At 35.2% G+C, this 26,373-nt stretch overlaps 1 protein-coding gene across 10 annotated transcripts; it reads left to right on the forward strand.

Moving 5' to 3' along the window:
• The first annotated feature begins 568 nt into the window (after positions 1-568).
• On the forward strand, positions 569-26,362 carry LOC307001698 (uncharacterized protein). Of its 10 annotated transcripts, none has more exons than XM_079618520.1 (17): positions 1,058-1,283; positions 4,024-4,041; positions 4,299-4,340; positions 8,479-8,520; positions 9,346-9,402; positions 11,524-11,565; positions 13,083-13,127; positions 13,751-13,783; positions 15,181-15,355; positions 15,431-15,468; positions 18,398-18,466; positions 18,543-18,590; positions 19,431-19,481; positions 20,275-20,307; positions 24,016-24,132; positions 24,233-24,283; positions 25,766-26,362. In XM_079618520.1, the coding sequence occupies exons 1-17, from the start codon at positions 1,220-1,222 to the stop codon at positions 25,792-25,794; spliced, it is 954 nt and encodes a 317-aa protein (XP_079474646.1). In that variant the 5' UTR covers positions 1,058-1,219; the 3' UTR covers positions 25,795-26,362. The 10 variants fall into 10 exon arrangements, with proteins under 10 accessions (XP_079474638.1, XP_079474646.1, XP_079474644.1 ...); XM_079618518.1 differs by having other exon boundaries at positions 15,181-15,259; positions 15,290-15,468; XM_079618512.1 differs by having other exon boundaries at positions 569-1,283; positions 15,181-15,468.
• The last annotated feature ends 11 nt before the right edge of the window (positions 26,363-26,373 follow it).

A 26,373-nucleotide genomic window follows, 5' to 3' on the forward strand; every position in this document is an offset into this window, starting at 1 on the left:
GGGTTTATGCAAATTTTAGAGTTGGTGATGTCACTAACCCGGGAGGAATGTCGTGTAGTTTCTACCAGCAATTTGTTGTAGTTCTTAAAAAGCGATTTCTTTTAAATTAATTTCTTTTTTTTTTTGTCATAGTCATTGATTAGCACATTCTTTAATGATAAATCACGTTCCCGGGGGCGGGGGTTATGTGTTATGTAAATATATATAAAAAAATATCTAAATATTATGTATTTAGCGGGGGTTATGTAGCTATATTTTAGAGTTAGTGATGTTTGTTGTAGGCTAGTCCTTAAACAGAGATTTCTGTAAAATAAACTATCTCCCTTTGCTTTGAACTTTGAGCGTTGTAACTTTGCAGATGTTGTTTATGATCAAACAGCAACATTACACACTAACTACAGTTAGAAAAGTCAAATCATGATCAACTCCCCCTTTAAACTAATCCGGCTTGCCACACTGCTCGCCCGCTGGGTGGCTCAAGTTCAATAGTAATGAGGTTTCCTAATCGTGGCGAAGGAACTTCCCCAGAGCAACGAAGCGAATGAATGGAGCTGTGTCTTAAAGCCTAGAGGCACGGGTGGGTTTCCAACAAGCAGCAAATCAAACCCGATGCCTAGGTAGGCAGCTCGCTGGGTTTTAAAACAGCTCCATTCATGCGTCTCGTTGTTCTGGGGAAGTTCCCTCGCAACGTTTAGGAAACGTGTATCGAGACGCGCAGTTTGTGTCGTGTCGCGGGTTTGGGTGTGTGTTGCACGGCTGAGGCTTTCTGCGCATGTGACACATTAGAATTGGTTATGCATGTCAAGAAACCCCGCTATGAATTTAAATGAGGTTTCTAAGGGATGGATCAATAACCTCTCTCGCTATCAACTGCGCTATATGTCTACATATGCATGCTTTTGTTGAAGCTAATGTCATGATATGATACAGGAGGGGGAGGAGGGGTTCCTCGTGCATCCTCCGTGTATATGAGACTTACTGAGAAACACAGTCAAACCTGCAATTGGATCCTACACAAGTCAATCCCACATGTGGGTGGGCGTTAGATTCAGAGCCGCACACCCAGGAAAGTTTGTACAACAAAAGGTTGTCGGAAAGTTGCACACCATCAACCACACGCGTGCGAACACGGTCGAAGTGTACAGCGAACATCACACGCGTTTAAAGTGTATTACGATTCGTTTAATAACTCATTCAACTCAGTTTAATTCAAGCCACAATGATGTCATACGTGTGGATGTTCGTGCTCGCGAGTTTAATCGTGACTGGAGTAAAGATGCAAGGTAAGGAAAAGTTTTGTCAGAAAAAAAAAAAAAAATTTCTTTCACGTTTTAAAGGTAGCCTAACAATGCAACACTTTATTGTACAGTGTCATTGTTACATGTAGTTACTATATTAAATTATGCATTAATAAACCAAACCCTAATTCTAACCATATAGTAGGCTAAAATATTACTCAGTATAATGTATAATTACAGTGTAACAAAGACACCTACAAGTAAAGTGTAACCCAATGTTTCTTTGTTTTCTGCCTCCATGCTTGTTTAGTGTGTATTAATGAACTATACATGTATTAATATTGTATTTATAATACATATATATGACAAAGAGAGAGTGCTAGATGAAATGGGAAGCATGCATGTCTTTGTTTAGTAGAGTGAGTCTAGATCAGCTCCAAGATCACGTGTTTGGCACAAAATGACTATTAATATACATATTTATGAGTGTAAATTCAAGCATTATGAGTTATGTGTTATTGATCACTTAAATAAGACCCCGTGAGATTGAGTTGTTAGACACGCTGAAGCTGTAAAGTCCCTTTGTACATTGTGTTCTTGACTAACAGCTTTTGCTGCTCGGTCTCTCAATGACTTCATCCGTGTTCAATAATATTCACAGGATGGAACCAAATGTTTAGGATAAAAAAAAAAAAAAAAGCCATTAAAATCTGAATATTGGGGAAACATGTTCCTTCTTAACGTCTATGCCGATTTATGGGGGTGTTTGTTGCACATATGTGAAATTTTATCCAGATGTAGACATGTTCAATGCTGTAAATTGAGAAAGACTGAGGTGTAGTCCCAGAAATTCAATCTAGTCCCAGATGTAGACACACCCTACACGGAAAACGCATTGGCTTCACGAAAGGGATGCTTTTGATTCACCCGAGGGAGTTTGCGTGCCTCTCTCTCTCCCCGACACACACAGCAATGTATAATGCCTTCATTCCTACAGCCTTGGAGTTTTTATTTTGTGAGGGACTGTCTTTGTTCACAGGCTCCTGTGTGTGTGTGTGTGTGTGTGTGTGTGTGTGTGTGTGTGTGTGTGTGTGTGTGTGTGTGTGTGTGTGTGTGTGTGTGTGTGTGGACAGGTGTGTCTCTATCCTCCTCATACTCACAGAGTAAACTTCTTTTGTCTCTTAATCTGACAAACTGTGCCAACAACCTCAAAGAGCGGCGGGGGAAATTAAAAGCTTGAGGAAGTAAATCACTTAAGTGTGTTGAAGTCATTAGCGATTGTGCAAATACAAGCAGGATTCCACTTGAATCGAGAGACGGAGAAACGTGACAAACTCGATCTGTTCCAATAAAACACAGCCACTGACAGACACACAATCCACATTTGCATTAAACCTGAAGCGTCTGGTTCAATCGAACATCATTATAAACCAGATCTCTTCAGTCAAGACTTTGATAATTCCTTATTTAATTTTAGAATGATATTCTGATATCAAAATTCTGATCATGTTATTATGACTGATAACCTTTTTAAACTGTAACATAAATGAAAAATAAAGCAATAACTACTAAAATCAGTTGTTTTAAATGCAACAAGTGAGTTTGTGCATCATAACATTAAAATGTACAGTGCGAATAACAGATTTAGATTCATAAAGATGTTAATATACATTACTAGCACTATTATTTGTAATATTTGTTAATAGTCACACTTTAGATTCGGCTCCAATTCTCAAAATTAACTACGACTTTTGACTCAATAAACTCATAATTACTGTTTATTAATAGTTAGTAAGGGTTGTTAAGGTCGTTATTGGGTGGATTAAGGGATGTAGAATATGGTCATAAGGCTTTATAAGTACTAATAAACACCCAATATCTTATAATTATGAATTATGAATTATTATAATAGGCAACTAGTTAATATGAATAGTTAAACATCATTTAAAACCAGATCTCTTCATTATATTATATTCAGTCAAGACTTTGATAATTCCTTATTACATATTAAAATAATAGATATTCTGATATCAAAATTCTGATCATGTTATTATGACTGATAACCTTTTTAAACTGCAACATAAATGAAAAATAAAGCAATAACTACTAAAATCAGTTGTTTTAAATGCAACAAGTGAGTTTGTGCATCATAACATTAAAATGTACAGTGCGAATAACAGATTTAGATTCATAAAGATGTTAATATACATTACTAGCACTATTATTTGTAATATTTGTTAATAGCCACACTTTAGATTCGGCTCCAATTCTCAAAATTAACTACGACTTTTGACTCAATAAATACTTACTAAATAATTACTGTTTATTAATAGTTAGTAAGGGTTGTTAAGGTCGTTATTGGGTTGATTAAGGGATGTAGAATATGGTTATAAGGCTTTATAAGTACTAATGAACACCAAATATCCTAGAATTATGAATTATTATGAATTATTATAATAAGCAACTAGTTAATAGTGAAAATTGGACCCTAAACTAAAGGTAACATGAAGTATAGTTGCACTTTTATTAACTAATGCTAACCAAGATTAATGGACACTGTAATGTATTGATCATTGTTAGTTATTGATAATATTAATATTGTGAATTAACTAATGGGATTGTATTGTAACGTGTAAAGTCTAATATTATGAAAAATGAAAAATTAACTCATTACATGTATGACGGGTCATGTAAATGAACCAGATATTTCTGGATTTATTAGATGTTTGTGAATGCTAGTTTCAATCGGATGTTATATAACGCTGTTTTTTTGTCTGTGTTTCAGAAGATGCTGAGAATGCCGGTAAGTTTCGATCATAATCATAACTGCCAGTTGTTGTTTAGTGAACACACCCTTCTCCAGAAAACGTCCCATGTGCCAAAGCAATTAAAAGAGAACGCAAGACTTTACAGCGCTAACGTCAGGTTTATTGTACAGTTCCTCATATCAAGAGCGGTGTGTTTACTCGAGTCAAACCCTTTGACGTGGTTCAACATTATCACCTGGCACACAATAAAGATGATAAATATGGATTGCTAATTTACCTATCTCACATTCAGAGTCTCCGGCAGATGACCTTCCTGACGCCGCTGCTGATCAAGGTGATGATAAGCTTCATATCTCTGAATAATACTATATATTCACAGCAGCTGGTACTAGGAATGATGCTAAAAACACAATTAAAAATCAGATAATATTAAAATAATCAGCTTTTCAAAGTAGAAATCCTTCCAATGTCCTTCTTGGTTGTTGACGTCAAAGACTGTGTGTTTAAATTGGAAGTTAAATTAAATTGATGTGCATGTACACACTGCACAGACAGCCCTCATGACTAAAACCAGCAGATACATGGAAAATAAAGGAAAATATGACGTATATGTGAAATAAGATCACCTATACGGGTTTGTTGTTGTCGCTACTTGATATCCAACAGAATTAATCTGTCCTGAGGCGAAACCAGTCGAGAACCACCGATCTACATCATGATACTAACAGATCGAGATCTCTATGGGAAATGTGAGGATGTGATTGAGTTTACAGGGACGTCACTGTCGCATTTCCACTGTAAACCCGAATAAGTTGGCAGAACTCAAAACATTTAGAGCAATCAATTGCCTCAAATTTTTTAAGTTGTGAAATTCAAAGTTTAAGTCAGCAGAACTAGCAGATTTTTATTTTGTTTCAACCCAATTTTGGGTCAAATATGGACAAACCCAAACGTTGGGTTAAAAATTGTATTTTAAAATGTAACCCAACGGTTGGGTTTGTCCATATTTGACCCAAAATTGGGTTGAAACAACCCAGCATTTTTTAGAGTGTACTTAAACATTTCAAGTAAAATGAACGAGTACACTAATTCATACAGTTAACTTAAAACTTTCATGTGATCTCAATGCGAACACTTTTATTAGTATAAAGCTTTAACAAGCTAATCTGCTAACATACGAATTTGCTAACATATTAGCATTAGCATGTTATACAGAAGCACTTGCTGTGTGATTGAAACAATATAAAGATATTATTTGCTCATGCACACACTCGTCACCATGATGGTAACTCCTAAAACTAACATTAACAGAAATTCTTCTAAATTAGCATAACACAACATTAATCACTACTAAATCTCCCACTTAACATTAATCTTGAACAAAAATAAAAACACTATATTGCACTTAATTTGAGCATTTACTCTCCCTTTCGAGTGTCATTGGCAAAGCATGCTGGGAAATAGACATCCCAGCCGTTTCAAACTTAAGTTCATCTAAATTAAAATAAATAATTTAATAAAGCTCAAAACAATGATAAACAGTTCAGTTTACTTAAAATATATCAGTTCTGTGAACTTGAAAGAAAAAGAAAGTGCTAAATACTCATAAAAGTTAATTTGACTAAACTAATTAGTTTAATTTAAGTTTGTCCTACTCAAACCAATTCATTATTTTGAACGTTAGGGTTTACAGTGACAAAATATCACTTTAATACACTTTTGTACTGTAATATCTCAAGTTTATTAATAAATAAATGTTTTTAATTATTAAATTATAAAAAATTGTAAGGGCTTCAACTGAAGTAATGTTCAACCAAACTACACTGAGTTATATGAACTTAATTATTTGTAGTTAAAACACAAATTTTTACATTTGAATTAAGTTATTAAACCCAGTCCTGTTGAAAGCGTGCTGGAGTCTTTAAGAGAATTTAATCAAGTTACTTATTTATTTACTAGTCAAAAGTTTTATGTTTATGAAAGAGTCTCTTCTGCTCAAGACTGCATTAATTTGATCAAAAATACAGTAAAAATGGTGAAATATTATTAGAATTTAAAATAGCTGTTCTCTGATTTGCATATTTTTTGCATACATTAATATTCAATAGTTTGGGGTACGTAAATTGATATTGATTTGAATTGATAGTAAAGACATTTATAATGTTACAAAAGATTATATTTCAAATAAATGCTGAATGTTAAAAAAATAAAATGCATTTGAAGCAGCAGAAATCAGTTTTCAACACTGATAATAATCATAAATGTGTCTTGATCATCAGATCATCATATTACACTGATTTCTGGAGGATCATGTGACACTGAAGACTGGAGTAATGATGATAAACTCAGCTTTGATCACAGGAATAAATTACACTTTACTATATATTCACAGAGAACTGATGATTTACATTATAATAATATTTCACAATTTTTACTGTATTTATGATCAAATAAAGCAGATGAGACTCTTTCATAAACATACCTTTTCTTAAATGATTCCAAACTTATTTACAACACAGATGTACGCTTGCTCTCTTGGCGCACACACACACACACACACACACACACACACACACACACACACACACACACACACACACACACACACACACACACACACACACACAGCGTCCTGTAAAACGGCCTCATGTTCTCAACCAATGGATTCGATCGAATGACTTTCTGGAGACGTGTGCACATATCATTAATGATTCTCCACCATTTCCAAGCGTTGGCAGACAGTTCTGGCTTTCTCCAAATATAAACCAGTGACCAGGTTTTGTGCTTTGGATCGCCCTGTTCTAAACTTCATCTTTGTTCAGAGCATGAACTGAACTTTTTGTCGAAACTAAGGCACCGATTCAGAGCTGTTGTTTGGGTTTTTTTGGTTTAGTAACTCTGCCTTCCACCAGCATTTCTTTCTAATGCTGTAATGACTAATAATTGGACTCATGCTCCGAAAACACATATTAAAAGTGTTTAGAGCGAAACGAACAACACGACTCTCTTCAACACCTGCATTTTAGATTTACTCAGAGTTTTAAATTACACTCTAAAAAATGCCGGGTTGTTTCAACCCAAATCCATATTTTTGTAAATTATGGACAAACCCAGCCGTTGGGTTAAATTTTTAAATTACATTTTTAACCCAACGTTTGTTTGTCCATATTTGAGTAAATGAGACGATACTTTAAGATCATTTATGATTCTGTCCACCGTCTTCAGTGATGTTTGCGTGTACTTTTACTTGATTATTCAGTTTATTTGTTTATTTTTGTATTTAAATTGTGTAGTTTTGCTTGTAAAGCGACTTTGCTTGAGAAAGCAACTTTTAACCCCTTAAGCGTTTTTTAATAGACATGAAAATGTACATTCCGAACTTAAATATGTTTGTAATTCAAGAATGCTTTGCAATATAGATGTGAGATTGGTCTTGTTTTAAAGAAGAGAAAGTTTTCTCTTTTATTTCAGTTTCACTTTTTGTAGAAGTGACATAAATTAAGAAAGTTAAACAGAAAAAAGTTATAGAAGTTTGAGTTTATGAAAATGTACAATGTAAAAAATTTAATTATTCATATTTTATATAAAATATATATTTTCAAAACCTGGTGGAAAAATGCAAAAAAATCAAAGCCAAAAATCTGAACAAGTTGTGTTTCAAATGTTAGGTTGATATCTCAGTAAATGAGCGTTCAGTGAGATGTAGTTTGGGCGCAGTACCACACTTCTCCACTAGTGGACATCACTGCCCATATAAGGGCGCCTCATCTCCATATGTTGTTTGAGTCTGAACCATTATTTTTACAATTTTCATACAATTTATGAAGTAGACATCCTATTCAGAAGTAGTGTTGGAAGTTTGGCAGATTCTGAAATGAACTCAACCTCTAAGAAACACAGAAGATCACGTATGTGCATTATAGCTCGCTGCACATCACTAATGCTGAATCTATTATTGTTTTCTTCATATTTAAAACATTTTCAGAGCTTTTTTTCTAAAAGAATTGAACGGATGCTATCTTTTGAACTCTTGGCATGAAAACAAACTGAGGTTTCTACCATTCTTTCATGATTTTTCATGTTCATCACTATTTCAAAATAAAGGTCTGAACACGCCTGAGGAGGATGAACATATTCTTGATGCAAATTGATAAATTACGGCTCCTCTGTCATTTATTTAGAAAATCAGTCACCAAATATGATACCTAGAGATTGTCAATGCCAATATAAGGGGTTAAAGGTGCTTTATAAAATAAATGTAGTATTATTATTAATGATGTTTGTGATGGTAAATGTCTCTTATTGCATGTATTGTAATGTTAAGCTATTTGATATTGGCAATGAACGGCTCTTGTGAACTTGAACAGGTTTGTTCTTGATAAGCTCACCCGCTGAATGTTTCTAATCTTACTGCAGAACCTCAGAACTGTCCTGACTTGTAACATATAGATTGTGTTTATATATATTCGCAGATAAAGCTGAAGATTTACCGCCTGCTTTAGACGACGGAGAGCGTGAGTATCTGATTTATCGTCACCTGTGCGTTTGAGGAAAGATGAGCCAAGCTTGTGTTTCGCTCGAGGCACGAGTGAGACGCCACGAGTTACAGAAGTATGAGGTCTGAACACCACTGTGTTCTGCACTGTAAAACTATAGTGTTGGTTTAACTTACAAAAGGAAGTTACCTTACAAATTTGAGTTAATTGAAATTCAAAATTTGAGTTAATACAATAAAGGAGATTGGTTTAATAAATGTGACCCTGGACCACAAAACCAGTCACATGGGTCAATTTTATGAAAATGAGATTTATACATCATCAATAAATAAGCTTTTCATTGATGTGTGGTTTGTTAGGATAGGACAATATTTGGTCAAGATATGAATATTGAAAATCTGCAAAAAAATGTAAACATTGAGAAAATCTCCTTTAAAGTTGTGCATTTATGTTCACGATTGTGCTGCATTCACTCACACAAATACATGTTTTATATATTTACGGTAGGACATTTACTAAATATCTTCATGGAACATGATCTTAATATCCTCATGATTTTTGGCATAAAAGAAAAATGGATAATTTTGACCCATACGATGTATAGTTGCTATTGCCACAGATATACCTGTGCGGCTCCAGACTGGTGTGTGCTCCAGGGTCTCAGAAACTCTAAATATTGTGTTATTCAGACCACATTAATTATCTAAGTTGATTTGACAAAAGATAAAAAATGTGTGATTACAAATCATGAAAATAATGTTTTTACAGTGCAGGAATCGGTAATGTTCAGATCTATAGGACAGTGTCATGTCTCTGATTGTGATTGTGATTGTGATTGTGAAGTTACAGACGCTGAATCTCCAGCTGAAAAAACAGTGGATGAAGCCACAGATCCTCCAGGTACACACACACACACACACACACACGCACGCACGCACACGCACGCACACGCACACACACACACACGCACACACTGAAATAAAACAAAAAACTAAAACACGCTGTTGTGCAAATGAGCGGCTGGAACGCATTAAAAGTTTCTGTTTTCTGTTAGAACGGTGTCGTGTTAGCGGCCCATAAGTTAATAACTAATGATCTTTACAACGGAAGTGAATCAATCAGAACTAACTTTATCTGGACAGTAACTTTATTCTAGAGCTGCTGTAAAGCCCAAACACTCTCTGTTACTGTAATCTCTGTTACTGTAATCTCTGTTACTGTAATCTCTGTTACTGTAATCTCTGTTACTGTAATCTCGGTTACTGTAATCTCGGTTACTGTAATCTCGGTTACTGTAATCTCGCGGTTACTGTAATCTCTGTTACTGTAATCTCGGTTACTGTAATCTTGGTTACTGTAATCTCGGTTACTGTAATCTCGCGGTTACTGCAATCTCTGTTACTGTAATCTCGGTTACTGTAATCTCGGTTACTGTAATCTCTGTTACTGTAATCCCTGTTACTGTAATCTCGGTTACTGTAATCTCGCGGTTACTGTAATCTCTGTTACTGTAATCTCTGTTACTGTAATCTCTGTTACTGTAATCTTGGTTACTGTAATCTCGGTTACTGTAATCTCGCGGTTACTGCAATCTCTGTTACTGTAATCTCGGTTACTGTAATCTCGGTTACTGTAATCTCTGTTACTGTAATCCCTGTTACTGTAATCTCGGTTACTGTAATCTCGGTTACTGTAATCTGTTACTGTAATCTCTGTTACTGTAATCCCTGTTACTGTAATCTCGGTTACTGTAATCTCGGTTACTGTAATCTCGGTTACTGTAATCTCCTGTTATCACTGTAAAGCTGCTTTTAAACAATCTATATTGTCATTATAAATTAAGATGACTTGACTTAAAACATGATTTTTATGTGTGTTCACATAGAAGTGCCAAAACTAAGTTTCGTACCATTCTGTTGAAGTAAAAAAAACAAAAAACAGAAAGTAAATGAAAAAGTTTAAAGCCACACTGTGGACTTTGTGACCTAAAGAGTTGACACATACGAGTTATTTTAAATGATTCCTCAGGCCAATATACAGCGTTTGACACTATTAATGCACTATTATGTAAGTTTGGAAAAGACGGACCGTCGTTGGCCAGGTCATGTGACCTGGAGAACGTATCGCTTTACGGCCGTCCATTTATTAAGTCGATGTCTCCTAGACTTTTGCGACAGTGCTGCGGCGCTTGTGGCCTCTAGGGGCGCTAGACGTGAAAGTTCCGCAAAAGTTCCGCGGTGTGGCTTTAAGTTGAAAAACAAAAGTTACTAAATAGAAAGAAAAAAGAAAACTGAACAAAAATATTCATATAATATTTTATATGTTATATATAATATCGTTTTTAGTAATTAAAAAAAAGCTGAAATAAAATATAGATGTTATGATCAAAAATACTTAAACTAAACAAAAATGTGAAATGTGGCCTTTAGCAACTTAATGAAAGTTTAAGAGTTAAAGTTGCTAACTGTAAATTAATAAATAAAAATCCTTTTCAGTGATTGAAATAAAGCTGAAATAAAATAAATATGAATATTAGACGGATCAACTTGAATTACGTTCGAAAAAAAGAAAAAAAAACTGAAATAAGAATACATTAAGCCTAAATAGAAAGATAAAAAATAATAAAATGACAAAAACAAACAAAATGTTTTTTTTCAATATAAATATAAAAATAAAAAATAATTTAAACTATTAATAAAACGTACAACAGTATATAAATAACATAGTTTGATCAAATACCTCAATAATTAATAATAATCAGAATATTCTGCAAGGTAATAAAGACTGTTAGTCAATGCATTCATACAGAATCATAGAGTCAGAGCGATCTGTGTAATATAATACACACTGAAATATTGTGATTTATTGTGTTGTTAATACTGAAGCTGAAGACACAAAGCCTGATTCAGGAACAGGTTTACAACACTAGTGTCAACACACTCATAATGCCTGAACAAAACTAAACCAACACATCGTGTGTGTGTGCGTGTGTGTGTGTGTGTGTGTGTGTGTGTTTCCCAGGTGCTGACGAGGACGAGAAGCCAGCGATAGAAACACCAGAAGGTAAAAAATTATAATTTTTCTTTTATGCCAAAAATCATGAGGATATTAAGATCATGTTCCATGAAGATATTTAGTAAATGTCCTACCGTAAATATATAAAACATGTATTTTTGTGAGTGAATGCAGCACAATCGTGAACATAAATGCACAACTTTAAAGGAGATTTTCTCAATGTTTAGATTTTTTGCTCCTCAGATTCCAGATTAACAATAGTTGTGTCTCGACCAAATATTGTCCTATCATAACAAACCACATTTATTGATGATGTATAAATCTCAATTTCAAAAAATGTACCCATGTGACCAAGGGTTTTGTGGTCAAGGGTCACATTTATTAAACCAATCTCCTTTATTGCATTAACTAAAATGTATAATTTCAATGAACTCAAATGTTTAAGGAAACCAGGAAGGAAACTTCCTTTTTTAAGTTAAACCAACAATATAGTTTTACAGTGCAGAACACCAGTGTTTTTCAGACCTCATACTTTTACTCATATACGTCCAGGGTCACGTATATGTAATATAATAACATAATATATGTGTATTTAAATACATATATATATATATAAATATATAATATATATATATTATAATGTAATATATAAAACCTGGATATACAGCAGTGGCCAAAAGTTATGCTTGTTTCTAATGACCCTACAAGTTCAACCATCAACCCTAACCATCAAAATATGAGAACAATATTTTATTCTTTTTAAATATTTTAAATATGAGGGAAGAAAAAAATACTAAGTTTGGTAAAGGTATTTATCTGACAAAACTATATGGCAAAAAAGTCAAACCTCAGGTATAGATTTTATTTTAGTAGGCAAAAAAAGCATAAATTGATTACAACATAATCAGTTATTAATATTTGGTTAGTTCTCTCTCTTTTTTTTTTTGCATGTGTTCATAATTTCTTTGTATGACAGTCTGGCCAGAAATTATGTTGCACAATTTGTCATGTTTTCATTGCGTTATTATTATTATCATCACAATAAAACATTGACTCCAAACAGAACTACACAATATGACTTCAACATCTTTAATAATATTTGAATGAAAGGAAGAAGATGTGAATTTTCCTACATCACTTTTGGACACTAATCTAGGAAAAAAAGAAAAAAAAAAAGCCAAAAAGAATCATGGAAATTTCTCCAAGATAATTCTAGTTATGCTCAGCCTTAAAATATTCCACCGCTAGAAGTTGCTCTTATTTAAACCCGTCCTGTAATCATGAAGGACTGGAAAACTCATAGAAATTCATCAGGCCTGTAATAATAATAATGTGGTTTTGACGATTACATTTTTTGCTGTTTCGGTAAGAGTCAGCAACAGATGCAATGTTTAATATGTTGCTCGTGAAACACTCATAACAGTGAGTCGGACAATCGTCCCGGTCACACATTCCTCCAGGATTGAGGTTATTAAATTAAGTGCTGCTATAACCACACATATTTCATATAAACAAACATCATCATATGCATCTGACTCACGTGTCCCTGGTTTTGCCCTCGTCAGCTGAAGACGAACCCGCTGAAGAAGAAGAAGCTCCTGTTGACACAGGTACACGACCCTTATACGTGTGTTTCCACGAGCTCTGCTCCAAGTGTGTGTGTTGTTTTGACACTTGTGGCGAGTCCTTTGGCGGTCCGATTTTGTGGCATTCTCTAATTGCTTTCCCAAAAAGGTATCTGGGACATTTAGTTTTTTATAATAGTGGGGTGCTCTTTCTTTTCCTAACTTAAAGGTGGGGTATGTGATTTGCAAAACGGCCGGTAGATTTTGAAAATACACAACTCAAATGGTCCTACCTTCTTTCCTTTGACTCCACCCATTCAAAGAACATGGACCAATCAATGGTACGACCGATTGATTGACACACTTACTGTCCAATGATTCTAGGTGGTCTTGGAAATGATTGGCTGGTGTTTTTTGAGTCCTGCCTGCTCCACAGATTATTAAATTGCTTAATTTTTATTTCAGTGCTTCTAACTCAGTGGCTGTAAGTGGGTTAGGAATAGGATTTTAAGTGATTTTGAAAAAATGGCCAAAAAAGAGAATTACATACCCCACCTTTAACTACCTTTAACCTTTTAACTGAACACTGCACTGTACATTTGTAAACTGCTGTTTTGAGATTATTTGACGTTTACAGACGTTGAATACTCGCTTGCTTTGGTTTTCAGAAGCTGATCCTCCGGCTGAAGACACTGAGCCAGGTTTCATTTATTCTTTTATCTCTCAGTTTGATCTTATCTTCTCTATCTCACAGTTTGATATTTCAAAGCCACAAGTTGACGTCATATATAAACTTTGATTTGTTTTTGCGACATTGACATTGAAACAATACGGTTTTATGAACAACTTTTGTTAATCTATAACAGAATCATCACGTTACTGTAATGTTGTATAAATGGTTACATCAATGTTGAGACATAATTTTTTTTAAAGATTTCATTAAAGAAGTTCTTAAGTTCTTATACACATGCACTGCAAAAATATTTTAAAAAATGCTTTTCTTCCTCAGTATTTCTGTCTTGTTTTCCAGCACAAATATTTAAATATATTTACTGGAGAATAAGCAAAACGACTGAAGATATTAATGCTTATTTTCTGACTTAAAACAAGAACAAAAATCTGCCAGTGGAGTCAGAAAAATAATATTGTTTTAAGATTATTTTTCTGACCCCATTGGCAGGTTTATTTATATATTTTAAGCATAAACTCACTTTTTTTTCAGTTAACAAGACATACGCAAGTTTCAAACGCGATACGCAAGTAACTCTGTGGGCGGATCCCGGCGCTGTTGCTATTATACCGGTGGGATAAACGACTCTAAAATGTGTTGGTCTGAAGTCGCTTCATTACTCATAGGTGTGGTTTGGGCGTAACGTGAAATAAACCAATCAGAGCGTCCTCTCACATTCCCTTTAAGAGCCGGCGCGCTTGTTCCACGGCGGATCGCTATTATAATTATATAAAGTTTGCATGCAACTTAACTGAAAAATTTGAGTAAATAATGTGTAAACTAGATTTATGCCTATTTTTTCACATCTTCATGGACACCACAATGATTTCCTTCGTGTGGTAATATTTTTCCTTCTAATTATGTTTGGTTTCCAAAAATATCTGTGTAGATGAGAGAAGCGAAGTGTGTGTGTTGTTCACACGCTACATAATGGCCAAGCATGCGCACTTAAAATAGCATCTGACTAACGCGCGGCGCCGCTGTCTTTAGACTGGTTTCTCCTGGTCAGTGGCGAAATTGTTTTCTGAAACTGCAGAATATCACCAGGGAACGTTTGCGCCGGAACACACTCCTCTTTACACTGAACCGCCCTGAAAGTCCGCTGTGTGCGGGTGCAACATAGGAATGATACGCGTCGGCGTAAGAAGTCAATTGCGCTGGGTGCAAGATAGGACCCCTAATATCTTAATTAATTTTGCTTCTCCAGTAAATGTGTCTTGATTTCAGAATGTTTAGATATTTGCACTGGAAAACAAGACAGAAATATAAAGTAAGAAAAGCATTTATTGCAGTGAACATGTTTTTCCATCTTTATCGTCACAGATCTGGTTTAGACTACATCTGAAAAGATCTGTTTCTCTTTGTCAGAAATCACGGCAGAAGCCACAGATGAAGTAGAAGAAGAACCAGCAGCAGAGAATCCGGACCAAGCGGAACCGGACCAAGAGGAACCGGACCAAAAAGAACCGGATCAAGCGGAACCGGACCAAGAGGAACCGGACCAAAAAGAACCGGATCAAGCGGAACCGGACCAAGAGGAACCGGACCAAGAGGAACCGGACCAAAAAGAACCGGACCAAGCGGAACCGGACCAAGAGGAACCGGACCAAGCGGAACTGGACCAAGAGGAACCGGACCAAGAGGAACCGGACCAAGGTAACAAGGAAATGTCATAATAAAGCAATAAGTGGATGTAGAGCAGCTGAAGGCGTTGTTAGGCACGACGCGGAGTAAAACCCCCTCAGCTGTTCTACATCCATTGTAAAACACGACTTCAGGGGCTTATTGCTTTTATAAAACGGTTACTCCAAAAAAATATTCTTTTTAATATTTATTGTATTCATAAAATAAACACCAGCAACAAAAAATATAACGTTATAACACATTTATTCCTCTGTCAAGCAATGTAGTTCCAAAGAGGTTGCTAAGCAACACATGCAGCAACAAAGCATCACAAACAGCAGTTGCGTAGTAAAGGCACACTGAGTCCGAAATTCACGTCCAAAATTTCCGCACGTTAATAAATAAATACGACCTCACGCTATGTCAATCATGCTTACACACCGCCCCTGAAACTTTCGTCCGTCATAAAAAAAAATTAATCGGGTTTGATTTTTTGCGTTTTTCGCATCCATAGCAAGCCGTTTGAATGTCGTTTGAATGGCGTTTTGACAATTCAGAGCCACCGAATCACGAATACGAAAAAACGCATACGAAAATTTCGGACTCAGTGTGCAAGGACCTTAACACTAATGGGGACTTTAAGCAACCGCCTCTGGCCATTCTGGAGTTCTGTTGCGCATGCGCGACTTTAACCGCTACTTCGCGACGTTCTACTGTAACGTCTACTACGGGAGAACAGCGGATTTGCCGTAGTCATTACTACGTGAAAGATTAATAAAGTTAATGTTTTATGGTATGTGGCATTGTAATTGTTTATGTATTTCATTAAATGCCCAAAGCAAACCTCTCCTGCTTTTTAAACTCACTTTCTTTATTTGTATTTTGTCAAATGATTAAACGATCCCCTACGCCGTACTCTTTACTGTTGCTTAGTGATTCTTGCGTTCTTTAGCTACGGCAGATAACCGCTTACTTCCGGCTGCCGTTCCATCAGCAGCTGTTGCTTACAGGATCACTCCAGCTCCCCGAGAGTTAAACAGTTTTACCATTTCCGAATACATTCAGCCGATCTCCGGGTCTGGCGGTAGCACTTTTAGCTTAGCTTAGCATAGATCATTGAATCTGATTAGACCGTTAGCATCTCTAGTATCAGAGAACTGCTGCCGTACCAGCAGCGCAATGATATTACAAACAGTGCCGGTCACGTTGGAAGTTACCGAGCTGGGGACTATTTTCAGACGCTGTGTAATATCACTGCGCTGCTGTACGGCAGCAGCTCCTGGATTATTACGCAGGAATGAGAGGATAGTTCAGTCATATCGGCCTAGAAAATCACAACTTTTCAATTTCTGTCGGTCTTAGTACACGATTAAATAGGAAAAATATCGAAACTCTTTGGTAATTTTTTAGAGAGAGATGCTAACGGTCTAATCAGATTCAATGATCTATGCTAAGCTATGCTAAAAGTGCTACTGCCAGACCCGGAGATCGGCTGAATGGATTGGAAAACGGTAAAACTGTTTAACTCTGGGGGAACTGGAGAATGAGTTTATTTCCAAAAAAAGTGGTGTTACTTTAAAGTCCCTAATGTAATGCGGTCACAGGTGTGTGTTTGTTGAGTAATTTACAACGGCTTCAAACTCGGCTCAACCAATCAGAATCTAGGACTGGAACTATCCGTTTTATAAACATGCATTATTAAAGGGTTAGTTCACACACACATGTAAACTCTGTCAGTGATTCCTCTCCCTCATGTTGTTCAACCCCGTCAGACTTTCCTTCATCTTCAGAACACAAAGATATTAGTGATTAAATCTGAGAGCGGTCTCACTCCTCCATAGGCTTTTATATTTAGAGGTAACATCATACATCCAGCTAAATTGAATGTACATTTATAACAATATACTAAAATTATGTTGTTGTTTTCCAGAACAAATATCTAAACATTTTTAAATCAAGATACTTTTTTTTTTTTTTTGGGGTACATTTTACAGAAAACTAAAATCTTCCTTCATGTTGCTTCTCCGGTAAATGTGTCTTGATTTACGAATGTTTAGATATTAGTGCTGGAGAACAAGACAGAAACACTGAGGAAGAACATGATTATGATGATAACGCAGCAACATGTGAATGCCAAACTAATAATATTACTTGTGCTGAGGGCTGTTTTGTAAGAGTCACTTTTTTTAGAGAATATAACAAAACCACTCACTTATGAGCTTATAAATGCTGCATTAGGCGATACAGTTTCCAGTGTCCAGTCCGTGATATGAGTTTGTGATATGGTCAATTTAACACATATTACAGAAACTTTGATTAGATACTGGGTAAATCTCATGAAAATTACTTAAAATACAACAATTTAACAACGAACATTAACAGCAGTACAAAAAATTCTACCATAATGTAAAAATACTTAAAAATGTAAATAATATGTAGTTTTTTCATTACATTTATGAGAATTTGGAGGGAAAATGTGCTTAATTGTCATTAAAATAATGCCACAGTAAAAATTGGGTTACATGTCAAACCATAATAAAAAATATTTATAAAATATATTATAAAAAAAAAAAATATATATATATATATATATTTAGCATTAAAAAATATGTCTGTTTAATTTTTTATACTGCAACATTATTTTAATGACAATTAAGCAGATAAATTCTCAAACTGTAATGTAAGGGGGAAAAACATGTATTTAAATGTTTAAGTATTTTTACGTTATGGTAGTATTTGTTGTATTGCCGCTAATGTTTGTTAATTTAAAATAATGATTGAGAATTATAGGAATAATAATTATAATAATAGGATTTAAAAACTCAAGTACAATGAGAATTTGGTTGAAAAAGCATTATATTCATGAATATAAAATAATCAAATGAGTAATTTATGAGATTTTTGTCGCAGTGTTTTCTGGACTAAATGTCATGTTTTGTATGAATTGTCTGTTTTTTCTCAGACTCCAGTGTCGTAGCAGAGGAACCAGAGGATAGTGATGAAGAAGTGAAAATGGATGAAGCCGGGAAAGGTTTGACTCCGGATTATCCTCAGTAATGGAGTCTGACAGCGGGACACGTGTTTACATGTGCTTTTGTGTTTCTCAGTTCATTCTAGAAGATTGGATCTTTCTGATGCGCTCGGTGAAGACGCAGGTAAGAGAAGATCTCAGTGTGTTTACACTCTCCATCATTTAACAGAAACTACATCCATTATTCCCCAAGTTTGGATTAATTAAGATTTTTTTCTCTTCTGTCACCAAAGCTGCGTTTATTTGATCAAAATACAGTAAAAATTGTGAAATATTATTCCAATGTAAATCAGCTGTTTTCTATGTGAATATATAGTAAAAAAAATAAAAAAAATAAAAAAAGCTGCTTTGAAATAAACTAGTGCCGGGCAATGAATAATCACATCCAAAATAAACGTTTGTGTTTATTTGTGTGTGTACTGTGTATAATTATTGTGTATAAATACACACACGTGCATTTACATATTTAAGGTTTATATATATATAAATATATATAAATATTAATATAATTTATGTATAAATATATATACAGTATATACATGCAAATATTTCTTAAATATATAAATGCATATGTATTTATATATACAAAATAAAAGTTTGTGTTTACATAATATATGTGTGTGTGTACTGTGTATAATTATTTTGTATATATAAATACACACACACATGCATGTATATATTTAAGTTATATATATATATATATATAAAAATATGATATAAATATTCATATAATTTATGTATAAATATATATACAGTATATACATGCAAATATTTCTTAAATATATAAATGCATATGTGTATTTATATATACAAAATAGTTTGACACAGCACACACGCATATATTATGTAAACATGATTAACTGTTGCCCAGCACTAATATAAATATGTAATGCATGCTATTCTGAATGCAATGAATGTACAGAATGAATAAATGTAAGAGATGAAGAGAGGTTTCTGCTTACAGTAGAGGCTGATGTCGCAGACGCAGACAAGCAGAGCGCAGATCACGGCAAAGGTACGCCACTTTCTGTCATATTTACCTGTCGTTTTGCATTTGGATCATCTTTAAACTTATCATGCATTATTTTCAGGTCTAAATTATAAACCTTTCAAAATAAATAATTGCTCAAGGTCATAAAACACTCAAAATATATGTTTGTGTAGTCAATTAAATTACTTTTTAATGTTATAAAATTTAATGTTTTGATGTAAGGGCAAATATAACAACCATTAAAGTATTATTATTTTTTTTTTTTTTGCAAAAAAAAAAGCATTTCTGTCTTGTTTTCCAGCACAAATATCTAAACTTTCTTAAATCAAGACACATTTACTGGAGAAGAAGCAAAATGGTAAAGTCTATGATGAATATTAAGTGAGTTTATGCTTAAAATGACCCGTGGAGTCAGACAAATAATCATGTTTTCCCTTTAAACTAAGATGATTTGTTCTTGTTTTAAGCATAAACTCGCTTCATTTTAATGATTATTTTCAGAAAACAAGAGTTAATATCTTCAGCCATTTTGCTTCTTCTCAAGTAAATGTATCTTGATTTAACATAATTTAGATATTTGTGCTGGAAAATAATATTAATAATTGCAGTGTGCGTCAAAGTGACAAACGACTCGTCCGGTTTACAGGCAGGGTTTGTTATCTTTCCCAGAAACAAGGAAAAATATATTATAAAAAATTGTAAGTAATGCGTTATATTAATGTCTAGGAAACATGGTAATGGTGTTTTCTTCATTCTTCACAAATATGGTTATTGCCAATATTTATGTTTAATCTTGTTCTTCTCTCTACTATTACAGCTCGCAGTGCAGGAGCCGCTTCTGGGACAAGAGGTATCATACTTTTAAATGATATTAAATAATATTTAATATATAGGTTTTTTCCTCGTGTCTCTGTGATATTATGGTCTGTAGATGTGGTGCTGGTTCTGTGGGATTATTCTCACCGGTTTTATGGTCCCGCATGTGAATATGTTTAGGGTTATTAGTAATTATTAGTCAAGTTAGACGTCATATTGCATGAAAACGAGGCTGTGAGGGAACGACTTACATCTTTACATTAGCAAGCTGTGTATAAAGTCCTAGATCACATGATCCTCACAGCAAACGTGTCGTCAGTGTGTTGATGAACAACATTACAATCTATTAAACTGAAAGTCTGTGTTTAATGATGTGACTGAAGACATGATGCATATGACTTAACAAACAGCATTAATAACACGATCATCATCCGCATGAGTGTATCATCTATAATACCTGCCGCTCCACCCACTCTAACACACACTCAGAACAAACACACATCCACACACACACACGTCACGTTTGCAGACAACACACACAGTGACGTTATAAAACACAAACAGTCTGACTAATATCATCTGTCATGATTCATGAATGATAGACAACAATAGGAAGACATGTTGAAATTATGAGATATTAGAATAAAAAGTCTAAATTATGACAACAGTCATTGTTATGAAATAAAAAGTTGAAATTATGAATTATCCGTTTGTGGATTGGCATTTATAAAACACAATCTGACTAATATCATCTAATATGTTTCATGGGAGAAAGAAAATAATATGAGTTTGGAGCGACCTATCAAAATAAAAAATATGATACAAAATTGAAATTGACATTAAATGGAAAATTATGACATAAAATGTCAATGGAATTGAGAGATTAAAAAAATATGAATTATCCTTTTGGGTTGACGTTATAAAACAATAATTATGAATAATATCATCTAACATGTTTTATGGAAGAATGAATATAATATGGGTTTGAAGTCACATGTTGAAATTATGAGATATTAGATAATAAAAATAAATTATGAATGATCCTTTTGTGGATTGACATTTATAAAACACAATCTGACTAATATCATCTAATATGTTTCATGGGAGAAAGAAAACAATAGCATGTTGAAGTTGAAATTACGGGTTTGGAGTTACATGGAGAAATTATGAGATGAAAAGTCAAAATTATGACTAAAGGCCAAGTTTGAGATTGAAAAAGTGAAATTACAAGATTAAAGAGATAAAATTATGAAAATTAAGTTAATTATCAGTCGAAATTAACAATTATGAGAAAAAAGTTTCAATTATCAGTGGAAATTGACATAATTATGAAATCAATTCTGAATTATCTTTTTTGGAGATTGACGTTATGGAACAATAATTTTCTGATTAATATGATCTAGCATGTTTCTTGGAAGAATGAAAATAATATCAAGTTTGGAGATGAAAAGTCATAATTATGACAAAAGCCCAATTATGAGATTTAAAAAAATGAAATTATGACTTAATTTATTATGAATTATGAATCATAATATTGAGATTGAGGTTATAAAACAGAAAGATTCTAGTTATTATGATCTAACATGTTTCACGTTTGAACGGTTTGGAGTCGGTGATGACGTGATGATCGTGAGTCAGTTTCTCCTTCATAATCTGGGAACGTGCGTTTCCTCTCGTGTGTGTGTGTGTGTGTGTGTGTCTCTGTGGGAACAAACTGCAGTCGAGGCTTTGGGTTCGTTCTCTCAGGATCAGGAAGTCAGGTTCAGTCTTGTCTCTTGAGGGCTTTTCTCTCAGTCACTGTATGGGGGGGGGGGGGGGGGGACTGATGTTTCTCAGGGCATTGTGGGTAATGCTGCATTAGTGCCTGTGATACACACTGAAGACACACATACACACATCACGGGACTCTCATGCTTATGTAAATTGCATATCAATATGATCCATTTGACAAATCATGCAACACTTGTCAATATTCTTTTGGTAAATCATGATTATAAGATAGAAAGTCAAAATTGTGAATGAAAACTCAAAATTATAAGGAAAAAGGTCCAAATTATAAGATAGAAAGTCAAAACTGCGAATTAAAATTCTAAATTCTGAGGAAAAAAGTCCAAATTATGACATACTAAGTCATAACTGACATAAGAAGTCAAAATTATGAGATAAAAGTCATAAAAAGTCATTGTTTAATGTCATAATTTTGAATTTGTCACTTTTTATGAGATTTCATATAACCCTGAAGTGTCTGTATTGTAATGCTGCCATCTAGTGGATCACTGTGTGAATCTCTTGTCACTGATATTATACAGTAGAAACATAATTAGTGTTTTAGAGCTCGACAGAACGGATGTTGGAAGAGAGCGTTATCTCTGTAAAGACTTTAGAGATTAGGAGACAACTTCTGTGAGCTGTTCCTCGACTCTGTGTTCTGACCTCAGTGAACGAGCAGATGTTGTGTGTGTGTTAGATTGGGTGGAGCGGCAGATGTTATAAAAGATCGACTCATGCGGATGATGATCGTGTCAGTAGTGGTGTTTAAGTCAAGCATCGCTGTCAGTAGTGCTCAGTGTTTGGGGTTTGTCAAAATTCCTATAAGTGAAACGTATTTTAATGCAGGAACCTGAGTCATATCTACAGACCAGAAGATCAGAGGTGCGGAACTCTTCTCATGCAAAACAGTGAATTTCCACGCAGAACCCCCTTAACGACTACCTAGCAATGCCCTAGCAACCATGCAGAACACCTTAATGACTACATAGAACTGCCCTAGTAACCACGAAGAACCCCCTAAATGATTACCTAGCAATGCCCTAGCAACCATCCAGAACACCTTAATGACTACATAACAATACCATAGTAACCACAAATAACCCCCTAATGATTACTTAGCAATGCCCTAGCAACCATCCAGAACACCTTAATGACTACATAACAATGCCATAGTAACCACTCATAACCCCCTAATGATTACCTAGCAATGCCCTAGCAACCATCCAGAACACCTTAATGACTACATAACAATGCCATAGTAACCACTCATAACCCCCTAATGATTACTTAGCAATGCCCTAGCAACCATCCAGAACACCTTAATGACTACATAACAATGCCATAGTAACCACTCAGAACCCCCTAATGATTACCTAGCAATGCCCTAGCAACCATCCAGAACACCTTAATGACTACATAGCAATACCATAGTAACCACTCAGAACCCCCTAATGATTACCTAGCAATGCCCTAGCAACCATCCAGAACACCTTAATGACTACATAACAATATCATAGTAACCACAAATAACCCCCTAATGATTACCTAGCAATGCCCTAGCAACCATCCAGAACACCTTAATGACTACATAACAATGCCATAGTAACCACTCATAACCCCCTAATGATTACCTAACAATGCCCTAGCAACCATCCAGAACACCCTAATGACTACCTAGCATTGGCCTAGCAACCACCCAGAACACCCTAATTACTCCCTAGCAACGCCCTAGCAACCACCCAGAACACCCTAATTACTCCCTAGCAACGCCCTAGCAACCATCCAGAACATCCTAATGACTACCTAGCATTGGCCTAGCAACCACCCAGAACACCCTAATTACTCCCTAGCAACGCCCTAGCAACCACCCAGAACACCTTAATAACTCCCTAGCAACGTCCTAGCAACCACCCAGAACACGCGAGCAGCCGTATAGTAATATACTGTGTGGTTTGGTTTGGTTCTGCTCCAGACAGTGGATCGGGGACGGTCGTGGGTGTCGTCTGTGGGATTGCAGTAGCAGCTGTTGGCGCCATAGCCGGATACTTCACCTATCAGAAGAAGAAGCTGTGCTTCAAGGTCCAGAGAGGTCAGTGGCTGGACGCACGCTCTACAGGAGAATCAGTAGCACGTAATCACAGTTACTCAGTATGTTAATTGTTGAACGAGAACATGTGCTTTCTCTTCAGGCGACCCGGAGACCGGCAAAGCAGAGAACGGCACTCAGAGCGACCCGCAGGGTGAGCCAATCACAGCTTCTCTACACCTGTATATGTTAAACTATGATGAAAGCGAATCATAAAATACACTAACCACATAATCATGCATCATTTTGGCAACTCTTTCATACAATAAACAATGCCAGTACTGTTGGTTTCCCACGGAAACCCCCGTCACATGATTCTGATGTAGAGCCGGCAGAACCGGATTCCAGCACGAGCAACATGTTCCTGGATCAACATTCCAATCAACCAATCAGATTTGAGGGACAAGTTTACAGTTTATGTCAAGTCTAGGCTTACAACATCATTATTTAGCTATCACTTCACTCGGGTTTTAGGGAGAAGTTATGTTTAGGATTAGGTTTAGGGGTTGGGAAATGGTTCGGATTACATTTTCAGACAGGAATGTTGTTCCAGGATCAATAAAATATGTTGACCCAGAAACACATCAAACGCAAAATCAGGACGAGCTTAGAGCTGCACGATTCATAGAGTTCACGATTGTGAACAAACTAAACTAAATAACAGACTAGAGGTATGATTAAAATGTTTAATGAATCTGAATTAATGGGGTTGAGTGAATGATTCAATGACTCACTACTTGTTTCATTACTAGATGAATCAGCATTTTTTTTTATGAATCTCTTAAATGATTCAATGACTCACTCAAAATGAATCGACTTGTTTCATTACTAGATGAATCAGCATTTTTTTAAACAAATCTCTTAAATGATTCAATGACTCACTCATAATAACTTCACTTGTTTCATTACCGGATGAATCAGCATTTTTAAAAACAAATCTCTTAAATGATTCAATGACTTACTCATAAATACCTCACTTGTTTAATTACCAGGTGAATCAGTGTTTTTGAACAAATCTCTTGAATGATTCACACATAATAACTTCATTACCGGATGAATCAGAATTTTTTTAAACAAATCTCTTAAATGATTCACTGAATCACTCATAATGACTTCACTTGTTTAATTACCAGGTGAATCAGCATTTTTTTTAAACGAATCTCTTAAACGATTCAATGAATCACTCATAAATACCTCACTTGTTCCATTACTAGATGAATCACAGTTTTTGAACGAATCTCTTAAATGATTCAATGACTCACACATTTTTAACAGTCACGTGTCGCCACCTACTGGTGTAATGATGTAATTGACACAATCTTTATTTGAAGCATCAAGTTACTTTCAAAAGGCGATTTACTCTATTACGATCACTACCGTAGACATCAGTGTTTCTATCCGAACTGTAAACTTTTATCCAGTGCTTCTGTGATAATCTGATCGACTCCAGACAGAGATAATGAACCTGTTTCATGACAACGGCTCAGAACGCAGATCTGAATGTTCACTGTGATGATAGACAGAGACGAATCGTTGCATTTAGATATAATATCGCGCAGGTGTTTGAACGGTTACTCGTGCATGTTGTGAACTGTGTTTTGCATTCTAACGCGTGTGTATTCTGTTGTTCACACAGTTGTAAGCACGCTCCTGGACTCACCTTAACTCTATCAGTGAACGGAGGATTCCCACGAGGCGACTGTGAACCGGTGCACATATGAACAGCACATATAACTACTCGTTCTCATCTCGAGAATCAGAGTGAACTTCACACACACTTCATGCATTCACAGTGCAGCACAAACACTGCTTTAGAGCTCCTGTCGCAGATCATCATCATTAACATCCTTCTTCTGCTTCGACTGCAGTTCTGAACTAGCACACAGAGCTGTTAATAACTCGTTTTGAATGTAATTTCACATAGTTTGAATGGGACGGGATGCGTGCACGTGTATGCATGTGTAATTCGACAGCCTTTCGGGAAAGGCGTTTCATTGCGTTACTTTAAAGAGTGTCCTGTAGTTTCGCTGCCGTGTCTTTGTACACAGTTTTCTTTGATGTTGTTGCCGCTGATTCATAAAAAGCAAATCTCACTTCCTGGAATGATTCACTTTGAAATTGTGTTGTCTGAGCAAATAGAATTCATAGGATTTGTTTTCTTTCTATTTTGTTGTTGTTATTTTAAATTCTGTAAATACTTGTTGAGTTTGAATAAAGGGTTGGTTACAGTAAATGACTCTACAC

The sequence above is a fragment of the Phoxinus phoxinus genome (genome assembly GCF_949152265.1).
Source record: "Phoxinus phoxinus genome assembly, chromosome: 7".
In the NCBI taxonomy this organism is placed as follows: Eukaryota; Metazoa; Chordata; class Actinopteri; order Cypriniformes; family Leuciscidae; genus Phoxinus; species Phoxinus phoxinus.